This window comes from Aquarana catesbeiana, linkage group LG04, assembly GCF_042186555.1.
Source record: "Aquarana catesbeiana isolate 2022-GZ linkage group LG04, ASM4218655v1, whole genome shotgun sequence".
NCBI classification, from domain to species: Eukaryota; Metazoa; Chordata; class Amphibia; order Anura; family Ranidae; genus Aquarana; species Aquarana catesbeiana.
In genome coordinates, this window is record NC_133327.1 from 165,975,967 (window position 1) to 165,996,594 (window position 20,628).

General features: G+C 46.1%; 1 protein-coding gene across 1 annotated transcript in view; it reads right to left on the reverse strand.

The window, feature by feature from the left end:
• Positions 1–20,628, reverse strand: part of LOC141139611 (ceruloplasmin-like) — a 281,017-nt gene that overhangs the window by 194,431 nt on the left and 65,958 nt on the right. Inside the window, exon 2 of the mRNA XM_073625912.1 lies at positions 1,621–1,865. Coding sequence (XP_073482013.1) covers positions 1,621–1,865 — 245 coding nt within the window. The remainder of the gene's footprint in view (positions 1–1,620; positions 1,866–20,628) is intronic.

A 20,628-nucleotide genomic window follows, 5' to 3' on the forward strand; every position in this document is an offset into this window, starting at 1 on the left:
TTGTGAAGACAAAGTCAATCCATATTATAAAAAATAAAACATCAGAAAATCCAATAGTGAAGGCAAGTCCACAGTGATATACTGCCACAATATCGATTCTTCTGCTGACTACTTCCGCTGATGCTTTGGAGTCCAGTGCTTGCCAGGGAGATCCCAGGCTGGGGTTACAGCCATCTGCCCAGTGTGGTCCCCTGTAATAAGGGACTATCGTTTTCTGGTAAGAGGCAGTACTTTTCAGTGGTGGAGGAGATTCAATATTGCACCTATCACTTCAGTGTGGAACCTCACTATATATCACTGTGGACTTGCCTTCACTATTGGATTTTCTGATGTTTTATTTTTTATAATATGGATTCAATTTTCTCACTTATGGATTGACTTTTTGTCTTCACAATTTACTTATGGACCTTTGCTACTTTGATTTTTTGTTTTGTCAATTTTTTTTATATTTATTTAGTATTTGCACCCGCACATCTGGTGCACAATTTTGATATGTGTCGGTAAATGCACCTTAGTTCCATTTTTGGTTATTTATTTGCAATATTAATTTGTGTTATGGGTTGTTTTTGTCACTCAATATTTTAGCTTATGCCCATCAATCTGCATTACTCACTGATTACCCCTCCATAAAGAGTACCTGTCACCACCTAATACTGTTACAAGGGATGTTTACATTCCTTGTGACAGCAATAAAAGTGATCAAAAATCATGTCAGTGGGAGCAGTTTTATGGACATTGCCTTTGAAATAAAGTAGCATTTGGAAGAGACACTGCAAGAAAGTTGTTTAGCGCAGTGGTTCTCAACCCTGTCCTCAAGTACCCCCAACAGGCCATGTTTGCAGATTTTCCTTTATCTTGCACAGGTGCTTTATATCAGAGTCAATGGCTTGGTATTTTCCTCAGCTATTTTAGCTAAGAGAAATTCACAAAACATGGCCTGTTGGGGGGTACTTGAGGACAGGGCTGAGAACCACTGGTTTAATCGAATGTTATGAACTGTGTATTCCTGGATCGGCACTGTAAAATGTTTGGGTGTGGTGCTGCTGCTCGTTGAGGACAATCCTCTCTTTGCTCTTTGGATGTGCAAGTGTTCTGTGATCTTTGAAGGAAACTCAAAAGATTTCAGCAGTCTTTTTTTCTTTTACTCAGAGATTTAGGCTGGGTTCACACTGGAGAACGCAGCCGCTCACAGTAGGAGTCCGGTGCGTCTCCATTCACCATTGCAGGTCTGATTCCAGCCTGAATTTTGGGTTCAATTCAGACCTGAAACGGATCAAAGGATGCACAGGACTCCTGTGCAATTCGCACTGGAGCCGCTGCGGAGATGTATGAACCGGCTCCATAGAGAGCCAGTCACAATCTCCTGCTATGCAAATTGGATGTGGTGAAACCCACGCAATAGTGTGAACCCAGCCTTAATCGATAATTCCTTTAGATCCTCTAAATTTAACAGGCAAGAGGTCATTGAGGTTCACACACTAGAGTAAAATAAAAATAGTAGTATGTGACAGTCCTACAATTAGATGGTAGTTTGCATATTTTACAATGACCTGAGTGTAAATACATGGATTAGTACAATTGTTCTAGCTTATCTAAATATTTGAAATAAAGCTTTTTTACCTTCATTTCCTTTTGTGTATCGCACTCCATGTGCATGTATGCTATATGGTCTGGAAGCATTGTTGAAAAGATGAATAGTAATATTATCACAAATTTCTGCTTTTATGATGGGACCCAGTAATCCCAGCCAGTCTGGTTTCTTTTTTTCTTCAGTGTATGAGCCATCTGTGTATTCATTATAGGTGACCTTTTTACAGATTCTGCCTATTCTGTTGGTGTCCTGTTTTAAATAGATGCTGGCTTGCCTAGAAAGAATAGTAAATTGTATTACAGTGGGCTTAGCTGTACATTGAAGCTTTCATATTGTAGTTAAACTCACATACTGTAATTAGGGCTCTAGCTGATGCAAAAGCTGTAAAAAGTGTGTTAATCCATGGCAGTTTATCATGGTTTATTTTATCAATCATTTGCCCACAGAAATGTATTGGTTGTAGTAGTTATCACAATTTGTACTCTTTACGACTCGTTCACACCATGTGTAATGACTTGCGTTTTTATGCAAGAGCATATAGAAAATTATGGTTCTTTGTCTCGTTCACACACAGTGTTGTGTACATGTGTGTTGCATTAAAATGCAACCTGTTTGCATTTTAATGTAACACACTTGAATGCATGCAAATGCATTGCAATGCAACTGATAGTAAAAGTATAAAAAAAATAAATAAAAAAGTTAGTATTTTTAACCTTCCAGGGACCTGTCACTTCACGACAGATGATATGAAAACACACGCCACACACATAAAAACACAATGTAACGCAATGTAACACAATACGCATGAAATTACATGTTGAGTGCACATTAACACACATGTGTAGCAGGTACCTCTCCAGGCTGATTGAATACATGAGGGAGAGAGCTGCCTGCTAGCAGCTGCATGGGCTTTTCAGCCCCCTTCCTCTCCTCTCACACACACAGACACACAGAACTGTTTACTTTGTAGCCTCCCTATTGGAAGAGACTGAGAGCCAATCTTTAGGGAACAGCAGCAAAGAACTGTGGAATATGAAGTCCCAACACAAGGTAGCCTGATTTACTGTGTGAGGGGGCAGGACTGCAAATCCCAGGCTGAACTGCCCAGAGTCAAGAGACTTGTGGGAGAGACTATAAAAAGCACAGGGCGGACCAGGCCAAAAAGCCTTGTCCCTGGATCCCATCGGGAGAGCAACCCTCTGTTCAGAGGCGTAGCTTGAAGCCCGTGGGCCCTGATGCAGAAGTTGACCTGGGGCCACCCGCCACTTCCACTGCGTGTCAACATTTTTCCACTATGCGTCACGATACTTTAAGTGGCTAAAGAGTTATTAAGCCCTGTTGGATGGGGCAAAACATGTCAGGGGGCGTGACCCGAAGATCGGCATTGACTGAGGCTTTTACATGTATATATCCATACTAGGACTGACTAGGGTGAGTGGCAGTTTCTTGCTTAAAATGTGAGCCTGACTAGGATTATAATGGCCCCGGCCAGATATGCTAGGGAAGTGTTTTTCAAAGTAATAAATCATGGAGCAATGGATGGATTGATGTGTTTACTTTAAACATTAAAAGTAAATTAAAGTGGAAGTAAAACCCTATTATTTTCAGTCAAGGAAGCTGACATTTTGGCCTCTGTTTAATCTACAACTGCCATGATGCTGCTCTTGTGATCAGTTATGACTTCAGCTATTGGATGGTTTGACAGTTTGTTTGAGAGCACAACTAATGGGAGTGTTACATTCCTGGCACATGCCGGAAATGTAACTGTTTTTTTAAACAAATAAATGGATGAGTTTACTTCCGCTTTACATATTGTTTTTTAGTTTGTGGAGCTCAGATGCCATGTAGTTACGCTTTAAAAAAGAACTTCAATAAAACCAGCAACTATTGGGACAATGAACACCTTGGTCAGGACTATGTAATGCACAACATAATGTATAGAGTGCAGGGGTCAGGAATAAGTAACATACAAAACAACATGTAAAGTGCAGCAGTTAGAATGAACCCTGTGTTCACATTGGAGTCCCTCCTTATATCAAAGCATTTCCCTATACATCAGGGTTCCAGGAGTCCCTTCTTACATCAGAGTCCATAGCATTCCCCCTTACATCAGAGTCCTCAGGGTTACCCTTTACAGTGTAAGGGGGATCTCTGTGGACCCTGATGTAAAAGGAGTACTCTGTGGACCCTGATGTAAAAGGAGAACTCTGTGGTCCCTGGTGTAAAAGGAGAACTCTGTGGTCCCTGGTGTAAAAGGAGAACTCTGTGGTCCCTGGTGTAAAAGGAGAACTCTGTGGCCCCTGGTGTAAAAGGAGAACTCTGTGGTCCCTGGTGTAAAAGGAGAACTCTGTGGTCCCTGGTGTAAAAGGAGAACTCTGTGGTCCCTGGTGTAAAAGGAGAACTCTGTGGTCCCTGGTGTAAAAGGAGAACTCTGTGGTCCCTGGTGTAAAAGGAGAACTCTGTGGTCCCTGGTGTAAAAGGAGAACTCTGTGGTCCCTGGTGTAAAAGGAGAACTCTGTGGTCCCTGGTGTAAAAGGAGAACTCTGTGATCCCTGGTGTAAAAGGAGAACTCTGTGATCCCTGGTGTAAAAGGAGAACTCCGTGGTCCCTGGTGTAAAAGGAGAACTCTGTGGTCCCTTATGGTATAGGAGAACTCTGTGGTCCCTGATGTTAGGGAGATCTGGAATAAAAGGAAACTCTGATGTAGGGGGTCTCTGAACAATAGAGCCTCCCCCCTCTTACAAAACAATCTCAGTTCCCCCTTACATTCAGGTCTGCATCATTCCCCCTACATCACAGTCTACAGTGTTCCCTTTTTATATCAGGATCCACAAGAGTTCTCCCTTGCACTGTAAATGGGAATTTTGCAAACTATGATGTTGTAAAGGGGAATGCTGAGGACTCTGATTTAAAGCGGTAGTGAAGGCATTTTAAACAAAAACAAGCCCTGCAAGGTAAAGGCATAATGTGCTAGTATGCACTGCTGAGCATTTTGTCACCTGAAGCAAAACACCTGAAAAACACCTTAAGCTCAAAAAAGAACATGAGCTTCTTTGGGGCAGATTACAGGCGTTTTTCTGCTTTTTTTTTTACATTGGTGACCTGAACAAAAACGCGGAAAAAACTTGCAACTTTGAAACGCTCAGGTGTAAATACAGCCTAAAGGGGCAAAGCTTTGCACCACTTTGCTGCTTTTGGAACTGCGCATGTGCAGTTGCAAGATGACCTGTGGCCTTATTTTGTTTATGGCCAGTGGCTGCCATTCCTAGACATTTAGCCTGGTTTCACACTGATGTGTGCAGAACACTGCATGTGATTCGCACAGGAATCGCAACGCATTCTTGTGTACATCACATGCAATGTCTGTGCAATGCGATATGAGCCATACATTTTGTATGGCTCAAATCACATCCGTGCAAAAATGGTGCAGGACCCTTTTTTCCCTGCACCTGAATGGGTGTTCACATCCATGCGATGTGATTCTGGCAGTCGCACTGTGTTTTGCAATCTGTTTCGGGGGGGTCATTAATCGAACATTGACACATGCAGCAGATGACATGGATGCCACGTGATTGCTATGCAGTGCAATGGGGGGAAACGCAGTGAATCTTCTGCGTTTCCCGCATCGCATCAATGTGAACCAGGGCTTACAGGCACAGTAAAATTGGCTGAGTTTTACAAATTGTCTGTAAATTTACCTGTGCCCCCCTCCTGGTAATGATACATGCACCCCCTTAGTAATGACAAATGTCCCCCACCTCTAGGTAATGATAGGTGTCCTCCTCCTGGTAATCACACATGCCCCTTGCTGTAAACGCTAGATTCCCCTGCCCCCCCATCTTCTAGAACTACTCTAATTGACACAAAACATTTTGGCCCCTCAGGAAGTGTTATGCAGCGTACACACGGTCGGACTTTTCGACTGGACTAGTCCGACGGACCGAGTCCAGCAGAAAATTCGATCGTGTGTGGGCTTCATCGGACCTTCAGCGGACTTTTCCAGTCGAAAATCTGACAGACTTTAGATTTGGAACATGCTTCAAATCTTTATGTTGTAACTCCACCGGACCCAGAAATCCGCTCATCTGTATGGTAGTCCGACGGACAAAAACCGACGCTAGGGCAGCTATTGGCTACTGGCTATCAACTTCCTTATTTTAGTCCGGTGTACGTCATCACGTACGAATCCGTCGGACTTTGGTGTGATCTTGTGTAGGCAAGTCCGTTCGTTAAATAGTCCATCGGAAGTCCGTCAAAAGTCCGTTGAAAGTCTGTCGGAAAGTCCACGGGACCAGTCCGGTCGAAAAGTTGTGCCGTGTGTACGTGGCTTTAGGGGATTGTTTACCAACATTTCTGTAAGTGTTGTGGGGGGTTGTGTGTCTGTTCCCAGCTGTCAGTGTTCCCACATGAGCAGACATGTCAGGTTGGGGGTACACTGAGTGACATGACTGAGCAGAGCAGTGTCATACCTCAGCTAAAGCCATCCTGTCCCGACTATCAGGCGCTGCTCTCTCCTTCCTCCTCTTCGAACACAAGCACACACAAAGACACAGGTCTTTGTGACGGGGGGCAGCTCACTGTCACCACAACTTATCAGCAGCATACAGCAGCACAGAGCCACACTCACCTGTCCCAGGCTCCACGGCACTCAGTCCTCCACTCCGTACAGGAAACAGCACAACTTCTCCCCAGCCAATGAGAGCAGAGGAGGGGTGTGGTCTGGGGGTCTGGGGAGAAGGCAAACTAGAAGCTCCGGACTGGATTGCAGAGCTAGGCTGGGGCCCTGGGAAACACAGGGTGGATCGGACCTTGATTCTATTTCCAGGATTTTGTGATTGTAAAACCCAGCATGTAAGATGACAGCTCATAGCAGGGAGCTGCGGGCCCCCTGGAGCTGAATGCGGGGTTGCTATGGCGACTCCTGCACTCCTTCACGCTACGCCCGTGCCTCTGTTGCTGTGCGAGGGGATTGCGGCCTACCAAGGGGCACACAGTCTGCAGCTCCAGCCCAGAGGAACAGAATCCGCATGCTTCCAGAAGGACGCTCTGCAGCAGCGTGGAATGTCACAGAATCGGCCAATTTAACGGGTCAGAGACTGAACGCTATTGCGACACATCTGCAGCCAGGTTGAATCGGTTGATCGTTCTTTGAAGGACTACTGAATGCGTACAGGTTTGGTGAGGAGGCTTTGCCCAGGAACCCTACTGCCTTCCATAAAACACCACACCTGAATACTGTGCACAGACACATATTATCCGGATCACGTAGAGGAGTGCTATATCACAGCATCAGCTACTTTACATTCCTTCTCATCACCCTGTTACATTGAGGGATCCTTGTCCACAGAGCTCCTACATGCCGATGAAGAGAACAAATGCAAAGCTTTGCTCCTAGAACATTATTGTTGTTGCTCTTAAAGGGGACACGCCACTGATGTTTATTACTTCATTGTGTGTGTATTGGAGGTACTATAGGCCGGCCTGTGGTTCCCCTTTAGCCATAGCATTCTACATCAATCAATAGCTTGTTTGGGGGAGTCTATTTAATCTGTGTACATTGTTATTATTCTTTTATTGTTGCATAGTGTTATTGACTGTTTTGAGAACTGTTTCAACCAAATCCTGGCTACTTATACAGGACTTGGCTGACTAATATTACTTTAAACTTTTCTCTGGCCTAAGTAAACTTGAGAGAGCAGAACTGTGTTTGTGTGTTATCACTGGGTTATTCCATTAATCACATTGCTAGGTGTGCCAGAGGGGCTGGGACAGTTCTTTGGGGTAGAGAGGCAGAGTAAACTGAACAAACAAAAGCAGTTCCTTCGGGGGTATTGCTACACGTGGGGGCTTTTCCGGGATTTCCGTTTCTCTGCAATCAACTCCCCTACAAGCGCCAGCATGGACCTTGCCACTGCTATCCAGCGGTTTGAGGAAGAAGGCGCCCGCTCAGAGTCGAGCTTGGTGATCAAACTCCCTGGGGAGGCCTGGGCTAAGGAACAAATCAGCCAAGCTATGAAGACGCTGTCCCCAGACAGGAAGGCATGGGTGATTGCTGTCAAAACAGACCGTGAGATCTCCCGCACCTATGCACTATTAGAGTGGAGACAAGGAGTCCCTGAAAGTTTCAAAGGTGCCAGTGTGCAATTGGCCAACAAACCGGAGCTTTGTATAATCCATCTGAAGTTTCCAGACGAGGGTCCTACCAGCTCCAGTCAAGCCGAGTCAACTACAGAAGAAGTTCCCTCCCCGTCACCTCTGACCACGATTGGACCAGAATTCTTTGCTGCCCTGGGAGACTTTGTTTCAAAATGTCAGAAAGACCCTCCAACATACTCGGCAACTGGGTATCAGAAGCTCAGGGCCTTCTCTGGAAGAAAACCAGTGCCTACAGGGGAGGACAACTTTGAAGAGTGGCTGTACCAGACCACACAAGCCTTGGATGAATGGAACATTCCTGAGACCCACAAGAAACAGGGAATCACAGAGAGCTTACAAGGGTCTGCCTCAAAAGCCATCCGCAATTTGAAGCTCAGTAAGTGAGATTGTTTTGCCCAGGACTACCTGAACATTCTGCAGGATGTGTTTGGGTGCACAGAGAAGGTTTCTTATCTTATTTGCCATTTGGAGCACACTTACCAAAATGAGGGAGAGAAGCTGTCAGAGTACATGAGATGTTTGGACAAAACTATGCACCAAATTTTGCTTAAGAAGGGTCTAGAACCCCAGAAGGAGGATGAGGTCCGTGCCCAGCAAGTCTTGAGGGGTGCCCAGCCCTTGGACCCCATCACCCTCCTGTTGAGAACCCGGCAAGATGGTGGCATCTTGAAGTATCCAGATCTGATCCGGATTGTGCGGAAAGAGGAGACCATGCTGGAAAACAAAACAAAAAAGTCAGAGGTCAGAATCTGTTGTTGGGGTCAGGGTGGCGAGTGCAGCTGATGGCGTCCCCAAGGTCAAGCTTCTTAAGATTCAAGTGTCACAGCTGATAGAGATGATGGCCATGTTGACTGCCAAGCCCATTGTTCTACCTAGTGATGAAGTCTCAGTGCCCAAGAAGTCTTTAAGCTCTATAGTTGCTCAGGTGGAGAAGCCAACAAACCAAGGGATTTGCTTCAACTGTGGAGGAGTTGGACATTATCGATGAGAATGCCCAAGCCCAGTGAAGCCTGAAGTGCAACACCAAAAGCTGACGGGAAACTCCAGAGGGCCCCGGTGAAGGAGTCAACCGGTTGCCCATCTACATTAGCTAGCTCCAGAAAAACCAATGAAGCAAGGAGACCGCAGCAGGAGTCCAAACCCCCAAGAGAGCTCCCGTTGTTGCCTCAGAGCGACCCACTGTCCCACTTCCTTTGCCCCATGATACTCGGCATTGGAGAGTCAGTGCACACCAGACTCCCAGAACTCAACAGAGACTCAAGCCAGATCAGAACTTCCGCAAGAAAGGAGTGCGGATGCAAGCCACTGAACAGGCCAAGCCTGCCGCTTCCCACAAATTCCCTGCCAAGCTAGTGGGACCTTCTCCGGTTGTCTCCATCCAAGCGGAGGGAATCTATACCAAGGCTCTCCTGGATACTGAAGCTCAAGTGACCCTACAAAGACTTCTATGACAAGCACCTCAAACACCTGCCATTACAGAAGTTAGAAGAGCTAGAGATGTGGGGCATTGGGACTCAGAACTTCCCTTATGATGGCTATCTACCAGTCAAGCTGACCCTCGATCCCTCCATAGCTGGGAAAGCTGAGACCTTTGACACTTTGGCAGTGGTCTGTCCTCGCCTACCAGGGGCTTGTAAAAGTTCTCTCATCATAGGTACTAATACTGATCTTGTCAGAAGACTGTTGACACCTCTTGTCCAAGAGCAGGACACTTCGACTACAAGTGTGCACCCCATGTTGAGACAAGCCTGGTGCAAGAACAGAAGGCTCCAGCTGAAGGAGTGGGAAAGATCTGGCATTTGGACCGGAGTGAGAAGGTATAACAGCCTGGGGAAGTGACCTGTTTTACGGGCATCTGTCAAACTGAATTGGAAACAACCAGGCCCTTTCATCGTCCTTGAAGCGGACAGACAGAAAGAAGACATGGGAGTGGAGATGAATTCCAAAATGATTTCAACCAAAGCATTGCAAAGAAGCCACGGGAGGATCTCGGTCAGTGTCCATAACATAATGGCCTCGCCAGTGAAGGCGCCAGCTCGGATGTTGCTGGGACAAGTGAATCCAGCTACCCCAATCTCACCATCTGATTTGGTGGGGGGAGAAAAGGATGGGATCCCCGTCGAGTTCTATCCGAAGAACACTACTCACTCACCTGAATGGAAAGAAAGAGCCAAGACTCAGCTTCTGAGATGGCAGGCCGCATTCTCGAAGAGTGTATTCGATGTGGGGCGTGCAAAGAGTGCCCAACACTGAATCCGTCTGCAACAAGACAAGCCGTTCAGAGAGACGGATTCCTTTAGGGGACTTGGAAGATCTGCGTGAACAATTAACAGAATTGAAGAGAGCAGGTATCATCCGAGAGTCCCAAAGTCCATACGCTTCCCCGATAGTGGTGGTACGGAAGAAGAATGGGTCACTGAGGCTTTACATCGACTACAGAACGCTGAACAGAAGGACCATTCCCGACCAGCACACTACCCCATGGATAGAAGACGCCTTGCAGAGCCTGTCAGGGGCCAAGTGTTTCAGCGTGCTGGACCTAAAGAGCGGGTACTACCAAATCCCATCCATTCTGAGGATAGAGAGAAGACCGCCTTTATTTCCCCAGTGGGGTTCTTTGAATTCGACCGCATGCCTTAGGGCTTGTCTGGTGCCCCAGTCACTTTCCAAAGGCTCATGGAGAAGACTGTAGGTGACATGAACCTGATAGAGGTGTTGGTGTATTTAGAAGACATCATCTTGGGAATCCCTTGAAAGAGTATGAAGAGCGTCTGGAAAAGGTTCTGAAGGCGTTGAAGCTGTCTCTGGAGAAGTGCCATTTTTTTTAACCCTCGGTCAACTACCTTGGTCACATTGTGTCTCCTGATGGGGATGGCCACTGACCCCCAGAAGCTGGAAGCTGTCACCTCCTGGCCAAAGCCCACTAATGTGACTGAACTCAGGTCATTTCTGGGATTCTGTTCCTATTACAGTAGATTCATTGTGGGATTCGCTAAGATAGCCCACCCACTTAAAGTGGTTGTAAACAATTACAGACCACTTTGACCTACAGGTAAGACTAGATTAAGGCTTACCTGTAGGTCCAAGAAATATCTCCTAAACCTATACGGTGCTAAAAGACAGGCACTGCTGTCTACGGAGCATGTGCCCTAGACAGCGGTGCACAGGCGCACTGAGCACGCTGCTGCTAACCACGATATGACCTTAGTGGCGGCTCCCGTGCGCATGCATGGGAGTGATGTCATCACAGCTCCGGCCAATCACAGCGCCGGAGCCACGATACCCGGAAGAAGATGGACGCACCGTACCAAAGGGGACATCGGTCACATCGCAGGCTCCTGTGTCAGGTAAGTGACACATAATGGGCTACTATGCAATGCATAGTAGCCCATTATGCTTTACCCTTGCAGGGAAACAAAGAGGAAGTAAACCCATCAGTGTTTACTTCCTCTTTAATGAGCTACTAAAAAGTGGGAAGGAAAACGATGACCCGACAAAGCCTGTCAGACCAGCTGGAGGACCCAGAAAACCCAAAGAGTCCATTCACGAACAGTGGACTGCCCAATGTGAAGAGGCCTGTAGGCAGGTGAAAGGGAACCTAACAACTGCTCCAGTCTTGGCCTATGCAGATACAACCAAGCCATATGAAATAGACGTTGACGCCAGTCGAGATGGGTTAGGCGTGGTGCAGTATCAAGAACACAACGGCCACCTACAGCCCTTGCCTATGTGAGTCGGAGCCTGGCACCCACCGAGAAGAACTACCCTACACACAAACTCGAGTTTCTGGCCTTGAAATGGACAGTAGTGGATAAACTGAGGAATTATCTATATGGAGTGGAGTTCGTCATTAAGACCGACAATAATCCCCTCACCTACATCCTCACCACTGCCAAGTTGAATGCCACAGGTCACAGATGGTTGGCTGCCCTATCAGGGTTTACTTTCAGCCTGAAGTATCGACCGGGGGGTCGGGAACAAAGACGGAGATGATCTGTCAAGAAGGCCCCATTGCTCCAGTGACCCTCCCGAAGAATGGGCCCGGTTGACACCTGAAGGGGTACGAGCCTTGTGTCAAGGAGCAGAACACCAAGCTGGAGGAGGATCCAGGGCTGAAGACATTGGAGATTCAGCTGCTGGTGTCCCCAAATATTATTGCAATGTCACTTAAGTCGGGGATGAAGGTCTGCCAAAGCTTTCGAAGAAAAATGGCAGTTATTTCTACTGGAAAAACACAGGGAGATAATATTAACTTCCCTTGACGACAACCATGGCCACCTAGGACCCGAGAGGACTTTCCACCTGGTGAGGAACCAATTCTACTGTCCCTGCAAGAGGGCTGAAGTCGAGGGCTATTGCCACTCTAGCATCAGATGTATCCAAAGAAAAACTTTGCCTTACCGAGCTGCCCCAATGGGCCAGCTTCAGAGTCAGGGACCCATGGACCTGGTGTGCATTGACTTTCTGTGATTGGAGCCTGATCTGAGTGGAGAGGGAAAGGTATGCCAAGGCATTTCCATCAACATCAACAAGCATCCATGGTGGCCAAGATCTTAGTGGAGAAGTTCTTTGTACACTATGGCCTAGCCCAACGTATCCACTCTGATCAAGGGAGAGATTTCAAAAGCACCCTCATCAAGAGACTTTTAGACTTGTTAGGCATTAAGAAGTCCAGAACCACCCCATACCATCCTCAAGGGGATCCTCAGCCAGAGAGCTTCAACCAAACCCTCCTGGATATGCTTGGGACCTTGAATTCGGAACAAAAGCAGCACTGGAGTAAGCATATAGCTGCTATCATGCATGCTTATAACAGCACCGCAAACGATGCTATTATCGTCTGTTGTTTGGGCGGGAGGCCCAGCTGCCAGTAGACTTGGCCTTTGGCACGTCCTTAGACCATACTTCAACAACCTCCCACAAAGGGTATGTGGACCGCCTACGAAAAAGTCTGAAGACCGCCTATGACAAGGCCCAAGCTGCCTCAGATGACAGAGGAATAAAAGAAACTTTGACCTCAGGGTACGAGTGCAGGACTTGCAACCAGGTGACAGGGTGCTGCAGAAGAATCTGGGTGTCCCTGGAAACAGCAAGTTGGCTGACCGCTGGAAGTCGCAACCCTATGTCATTTGCAAGCAGCTGCCAGGACTCCCAGTGTATCAAATCCGACCGGAGGGAAGCACAGGCCCGCTGAAGACTTGGCACCGCTACCATCTATTGTCTCTGTCAAAAGCAGTTTGTTTGCCACCACAGCCAGATTCACAGTGCACACCAACGGCCTCTCAGAGATCCCGACCAGTCACTAGATCTCAGTCTGTACCCCTCGCTGTAGACGATGAGGGACGGCGAAGATGAAGAGATGGGGATAGACTGGTTGTGGCCACCTCAAATGCCAGGGTTTGCCACCCCCCATTCATCGCCTCCTAAAGTGACAGATGCTGGGATTCTCAGACCAGAGGCTCCTGAGTTTGTGCCTCTAAGTCCACCTTCTGAAGAGTTGAAAGACCCTCAATCTTCCTTGCTGACAGCAGACCCCGAAGATTTCCAATCCTTCTGAAGAGGGAACTGAGGCTGATATGCATGAAGAAGAAGAAGCTGTGGATGAAGCAAAGACCAGTGTACCTGTAACACCAGAGCCTAAAGAACACAGAGAGCGAAGAGCTATTTACCCACCTAAGAGACTGACTTTTGATATGCTGGGTGAAAGCTCTGAGGAAGCTGTTTTCACCTCAAAAAGGACTCTTGAGGCACCTGGTTCTTCCACCACACATTTAGTGGAGGACAACCTCAACTCACCCCACTGGCACATCTACATAGTTACATAGTCAGGTTGAAAAAAGACACAAGTCCATCCAGTTCAACCTTAAAAACAATAAATAAATAAAATAAAAAATATCGTACAATCCAATATACCCAATTTTTTACAGTCAATTGATCCAGAGGAAGGCAAAAAACCCCAGCAGAGCATGTTCCAATTTGCTACAGCAGGGGAAAAAATTCCTTCCTGATCCCCCAAGAGGCAATCGGATTTTCCCTGGATCAACTTTACCTATAAATGTCAGTACCCAGTTATATGATGTACATTTAGGAAAGTATCCAGGCCTTTCCTAAAGCAATCTACTGAGCTGACCAGAACCACCTCTGGCGGGAGTCTATTCCACATTTTCACAGCTCTTACTGTGAAGAAACCTTTACGTATTTAGAGATGAAATCACTTTTCCTCTAGACCTAAAGCATGCCCCCATGTCCTCTGGGTTGACCTTAAAGAGAATAACTCAACACCAAGTTCACTATATGGACTCCTTATATATTTGAACATGTTGATCATATCCCCCCCTTATTCTCCTCTTCTCAAGAGTGAATACATTCAGTTCCTCTAATCTTTCCCCATAGCTGAGTTCCTCCATGCCTCTTATCAGTTTGGTTGCCCTTCTCTGCACTTTCTCCAGTTCCCGGATATCCTTTTTGAAAACTGGTGCCCAAAACTGAACTGCATATTCCAGATGAGGTCTTACTAATAATTTGAACAGGGGCAACATTATATCTCTCTCTCTGGAGTCCATACTTCTCTTTATACAAGAAAGGACTTTGCTCGCTTTGGAAACCGCAGCTTGGCATTGCATGCTATTATTGAGCTTATGATCTACCAAATGCCCCAGATCCTTCTCCACCACGGATTCCCCCAGTTGTACTCCCCCTAGCATGTATGATGCATGCATATTCTTAGCCCCCAAGTGCATAACTTTACATTTCTCAACATTAAACCTCATCTGCCACATGGTTGCCCAATTAGCCAATGCAATGAGGTCGGCTTGTAAATTGGAGACATCCTGTAAGGACGTTATTCCACTGCATAGCTTGGTGTCATCTGCAAAGACAGAAATGTTACTTTCGATCCCAGACCCAATATCATTTATATAGATGTTAAAAAGTAAGAGTCCCAGCACTGAACCTTGGGGTACACCACTGATAACCTTAGACCATTCAGAGTAAGATTCATTAACCACTACTCTCTGAATTCTGTCTTTTAGCCAGTTTTCTATCCAGTTAAAAACTGATATTTCCAAGCCTGTAGACTTTACCTTACACATGAGCCGCGCGTGGGGAACTGTGTCGAACGCTTTTGCAAAATCCAAGTATACCACGTGCACAGTCACCCCTCTGTCCAAGGTTTTACTTACCTCTTCATAAAAAGAAATCAGGTTTGTCTGACAACTTCTGTCTTTCATGAATCCATCCTGTCTGTTGCTTAAAATGTTTTTTTCCAGCAAGAACTTGTCTATGTGGTCTTTTATTAAACGGTCCAGTATTTTCCCGACTATAGAAGTTAAAGTAACAGGTCTATAGTTACTTGGTAAAGACTTTGATCCCTTTTTAAATATAGGCACCACGTTCACCCTGCGCCAATCCAGTGGTACTATTCCTGTCATTAATGAGTCCCTAAAAATTATATACAATGGTTTTCAAATTACAGAGCTCAATGCCATCAGGTCCAGGTGCTTTATCCACCTTTATTCTGTCTAAATATTTCTGGACCATATCACTTTTGAGCCATTGTGGATCATTTGGGGCTGTGTCACTACCACCCCCATTTGGACATGAGCTCCCCCATGCTCTTTGGTATACACAGAGCTGAAAAAAGTATTTAATACATTTGCCTTCTCTTTGTCCCCAGTCACCCACTCTAGATTATTTTGTAAAGGGCCTACATGCTCAGACCTGGCCTTTTTACTATTAATATATTTGAAGAATTTTTTGGGGTTTGTCCTACTATCTTTTGCAATTTGTCGTTCGTTTTGAATTTTTGCATCCTTGATTTCCTTTTTACATATTCTGTTAAATTCTTTGTAACATTTAATCAACACTAGTGTTCCTTCATTTTTATATTTTTTAAAGGCTCTTTTCTTATTGTTTATAGCTTCTTTAACTATGGCTGTTAGCCACATAGGTTTTGTTTTTAGCCTTTTAAACTTATTGCCCATGGGAATATACTTTGCAGTGAGGTCCCATTGCAAAGCTGGGCCATTCCAATTCAGGTGGCCTGTAGGCAGGACAACCTCCCCTCCTATGCTAATTGGTGGGAGGTTCCCCTGCCAGGTTTTTATGCAGATGCAAATTGTCTGATTTCCTGTGCACACTAACTTGCTTTCTCCGCTTGTATATAAAAAGCATGTAGCAGGTCATAGACTTTCTACTTCCTTTGGGGACCAAAGGTTCTTTGGTGGGGGGAGTGTGTAGCAGGTACCTCTCCAGGCTGATTGAATCCATGAGAGAGAGAGCTGCCTGCTAGCAGCTGCGTGGGCTTTTCACCCCCTTCCTCTCCTCACCCAGACACACAGAACTGGCACATTTTTATGTGCAGTATAGTGTGAAAGGACTGGACTCATTCACACTATCTGCAGCGAACTTCTCCACACTGGTCAATACAGATCATGGCTAGGGTATATATAAAACTGTGAGGATTAAATGCTCACTTAGCCTTGGGGTAGCTGATAAAGGCATACTTACCTTACTCCTTGCTACCTCCAGTGCTGCAACCAGTACCCCGCAGCTGTTCTGTAACCCGCAAGCAGCTCAGGTCACACTCCAGCATTCTCCTTTTATTGTGCGTGATAATGCTGAAGCTCCACCCACCAATCAGACCTTTGGGGGGATGAAGAATGACTAACTGGACCAAGGAATCAGGTAAGAGAAAAAGCCTCTTGTGAAACCCCCTAGACATAATGAGCAATTAACCCTTGCAGCGCACGGGGGCTTGGCATCTGCAAGCTGGATGTTTTAAATTGTTCTGGAATTGGGCTTTAAGCCTTGTTAGCGGTTGGGGAGAAGCACCACACACATAGCCCCCTAAGGGCACCGGATAGCATTACAAGACTGTAAAGCAGCCCTCTTCTCCATGCACAGTACAAGTGAGCTGTCGTGCTTCAACACAGGCGTTTACTCTTACCTGGCCTAAGGCCAGTCAATTCTGCACTCCCGAAGCACTGGTGCCCACAGTTAAATAACACTTCTCTAGTTGAGCACACATCTAGGGGAGATAATTTTTTGAAGCCAGAAGCCTGTAACATTATCACCCATTTTAAACACTGGCAGAAGGTGCAAGCTTGCCTGCACTAGAACCGATGTTCCAGTCCACCTCTCGTCACAAAGCCAACGGCTCCAAGCATTGTGAGAAAATAATATTGAATATACACTTCTCTCCACAGGTATTATGTGGAGAAAATCTTGACTGTTTCACTCCCTTCCCATGACTTGAGGTTATTGCTTTTGCATATTTGTTACACACACCTCAACCATAAAGGTTGCACAGAAAATCCTCTGAACAAACACATAACCTCACTGGTTATCTTATCACATTTCTTCCAGCATGAGATTTATCTTTCAGCTCAGAAGATAAGATATGACTTCACTCAGTTCTGTGCGATACACTGTGAATACGCCACTTGGATATACTGCATTCATAAATAGTATCTCCAGACCAGGCAATTCACTTGTTGTAACTCATGTTACATAACATAATTATTTCTTACACACAAATAGAACATTTTTTAGGCAGTGCAGAAATAATATTGAAACCTTCTGTGTGCCCCTGGTGCCCTGCCCCACATTACGTTCCTTTATTTTTAGTGTGACAAATCATTTACAACAGTCCACATACAGGAACCCTGCACAGAGTTACTACCGAAGGGCTCTGTTAGCAGAAGATCTTTGCAATTCATCACAATAAGTACACACTCCTGACTTCCCATGCCCTGGACAGACCATGAGGCTGCTGTTTTCATGTATTTATGTGCTTCCATCAAGGGGCAGGCACATGTTACCTCCCTGTCTTCTGGAACTCTCTGGATAGTTCTAGAACTTAGTGGGTGGAGGGACAGGTGCTGCAGCCTGGACATTTATATAATTTCCACCAATCCCTGGGGAGGCAGAGCCCAGAAGGTGGGGAAACAATCCATAAATACTCAAGGGACTGGCAGTCTGGGAGCAGAGCCTGGATCCAGTCGTCTGGAGAAAACTTCTATGCTGGGAGCTCTGAACCTGGGGCAAAAGAAAGTGCAAGAGAGAGAGAAGTTGGAAGCGTTATGCCTTCACTCAGCCCAGTCTCATTACTACTCAAGAAGGATCGTGACTGCACTTACAAGGCCATAGATCTGGTAAATGAACAAGGAGTAAACACACACACGGGGGAGATTTACTAAAACTAGTGCACTCAGAATGTGGTGCAGCTGTGCATGGTAGCCAATCGGCATTTAGGCTCGATTCACACCTATGCATGTTGCTTTTGAGCGTTTTTGGAGGTTTTTTTTTCATGCTTGCCACGTTTTTGAGCAGCGTTTTTGCGGCGTTTTTGCAGGGTTTTTGCCGCGATTTGCGTTTTGCGTTTTTTTTTTTTTTTTTTTACAGTTTTTTTTTACAGTCTTAAAAAAAATAAAAAAAAAAACCGGCAAAAACGCACCAAAAACGCTGCAAAAACGGTGCACTTGCGTTTTTGATGCTTGTCCATTGAAATCCATTACATGCAAAACGCTGCTTTTTGCATGAAAAAAAGTCCCCGACCCTTTCCAAAAATGCAGAGAAACAAAAAGGCATTGATGTGAACATGTTCCATAGGAACCCATGTTAAAAAATTCCCGTGCATTTCTTCAAAATGCAAAATGCATCAAAAAACGCGCTAGTGTGAATGGAGCCTAAACTTCAACTTGTTCAATTAAGTATTGACAAAATAACCTGGTAGCTGATTGGTTTCTTTGCAAAACTGCACCAGATTTTGCACGCTCCAGTTTTAGTAAATCTTCTCCACAGTCTTTAGTGCCACAGTGAAGCAAAGCCAGGAAGAGCCTTCCCAGCAGAAAAGTCAGTGCAACAGCTTTTTGTATTTGAGAAACTACTTAAATAAGACTGAGTGAGTACAAACCAGCATCATACCCAAAGCTACAGAGAGGACCGTGAAGTGCAATAACTTACACGCCTGGGACCAGGGGAACCTTAAAGTGGATGTAAACCCGAACATTTTTTTTTTTTTTTTAATGTCATAATGTAGAGTATAAGATTTCCTATCATTTGAGCCCAGCCTTGCCACAAAGAGTTAATCCAGCTCTGAGCAATCCTCTTTTATTGTTCAGTGAGATAAAACTTGACAAATAGAAACTTTGTCAAATCCTCCCCCTTGCTGTGAGTGACAGGTGATTTACATATCTCGTGCACTAGCCTAAGACACAGGCATTATTTTTTAATTCCCACCCCCACGCCTTTCTTCAGCAGCTCTGCAAGGATTGGCTGTTCCACACCTCAGCATGATTTGGCATGCTGAAGTCATGTGGTTACTTTCCTGTCTTTTCACTTGATGTTAGAGATCATAGCAGAAGTTCCGTGTAAGAAATACACAGGAGAAAATGTATATTGACAAGGGGAGTGTAGAGGTGGGCGGGGAGTCTACTGACATCATGACTCCACCCACCAAGCTCAAGACAACAGACCCACCCACAGAATCTGCCGTTTTTCGGGTCTCATAACAGACAGAGGGGAGACATTTGACAGGTGAAGATACATGCAGGAGGCATGTATATCCTTATAGCAGTGGCGGCTGGTGAAGTTTTAGCCAGACCCCGCCCTTCCTTTTTGATCCCTCCCACTTGGTGAAAATGGGCGTGGTTTCAGTGAAATAGTGGGCGTGGCTCTAAGGAAGTGTGGTTAGCGTCTGAGATGAACGAGGGATGGAGGGAGAGGGAGAGAGGGACAGCAGGCCCAGATCCTACACAACAATAGAAATATGTGTATTCTAGAAAGTTTAACAATCAGCAGATAAAAATACTCCAAACACCTGGTGTTAGCACTTCAATCATCCCCGCACCATGGTTGTTATAGTGTCAGGATGATTGAAGCGCATTATTTCTATTATTACATTGTAATATAAAATTAAATCAAACTCACTATAATGTCTATCTTCTTCCAGCTCTTTTGCTAGCGGGGGCCCGTTCTTCTTCTTCTACGTCGTCGTCTTCTCCCCTCTTCTCTTCTTCCGATGTTGACACAACGCTCTCTCCACCTGTAATGCCGTCTGCGAGGTGTGCGGCGACTTATATAGGCATAGGGCGTGGTCACCGTGTGATGTCACCGGGTGACCCCGCCTCTTATGACGGCATAGTCCCGGGGCATGATGAAACTATGCCGTCATAAAAGGCGGGGTCACCCGGTGACATCACACGGTGTCCACGCCCTATGCCTATATAAGTCGCCGCACACCTCGCAGATGGCATTACAGCTGAAGAGAGCGTTGTGTCAACATTGGAAGAATAGAAGAGGGGAGAAGATGACGACGTAGAAGAAGAAGAACGGGCCCCCGCTAGCAAAACAGCTGGAAGAAGATAGCGGGGGATCCGGCAGAGGATACCGGAGAAGAACTGGACAGCGACAGAAGATCCGGACAGCGGCAGAAGACCGGGCCCCCGCTAGCAAAAGAGCTGGAAGAAGATAGCGGGGGAGGCTGGCAGAAGATACTGGAGAAGAACCGGAGAGTGGCAGAAGACCGGGCCCCCGCTAGCAAAAGAGCTAGAAGAAGATGGGGGGGAGGCCGGCAGAAGATACCGGAGAAGAACCAGACAGCGGCAGAAGACCGGGCCCACGCTAGCAAATCAGCCGGAAGAAGATAGCGAGGGAGGCCGGCAGAAGATACCGGACCCCGGGAGAAGAGGCCGGACAACACGGAGAAGAACCGGACACTGGGAGAAGATGCAGAGAGCGTGGAAGAAGACCCCTGAAGTCGGAAGAAGACCCCCGGAGCTGCCTAATAAATTACTTTAAAAATCTGTGTAGTGTGTTTTTTTTCTTGACACTCTTCTCCCCCAGGTGAATGGGTAGGGGTACCATGTACCCCATACTCA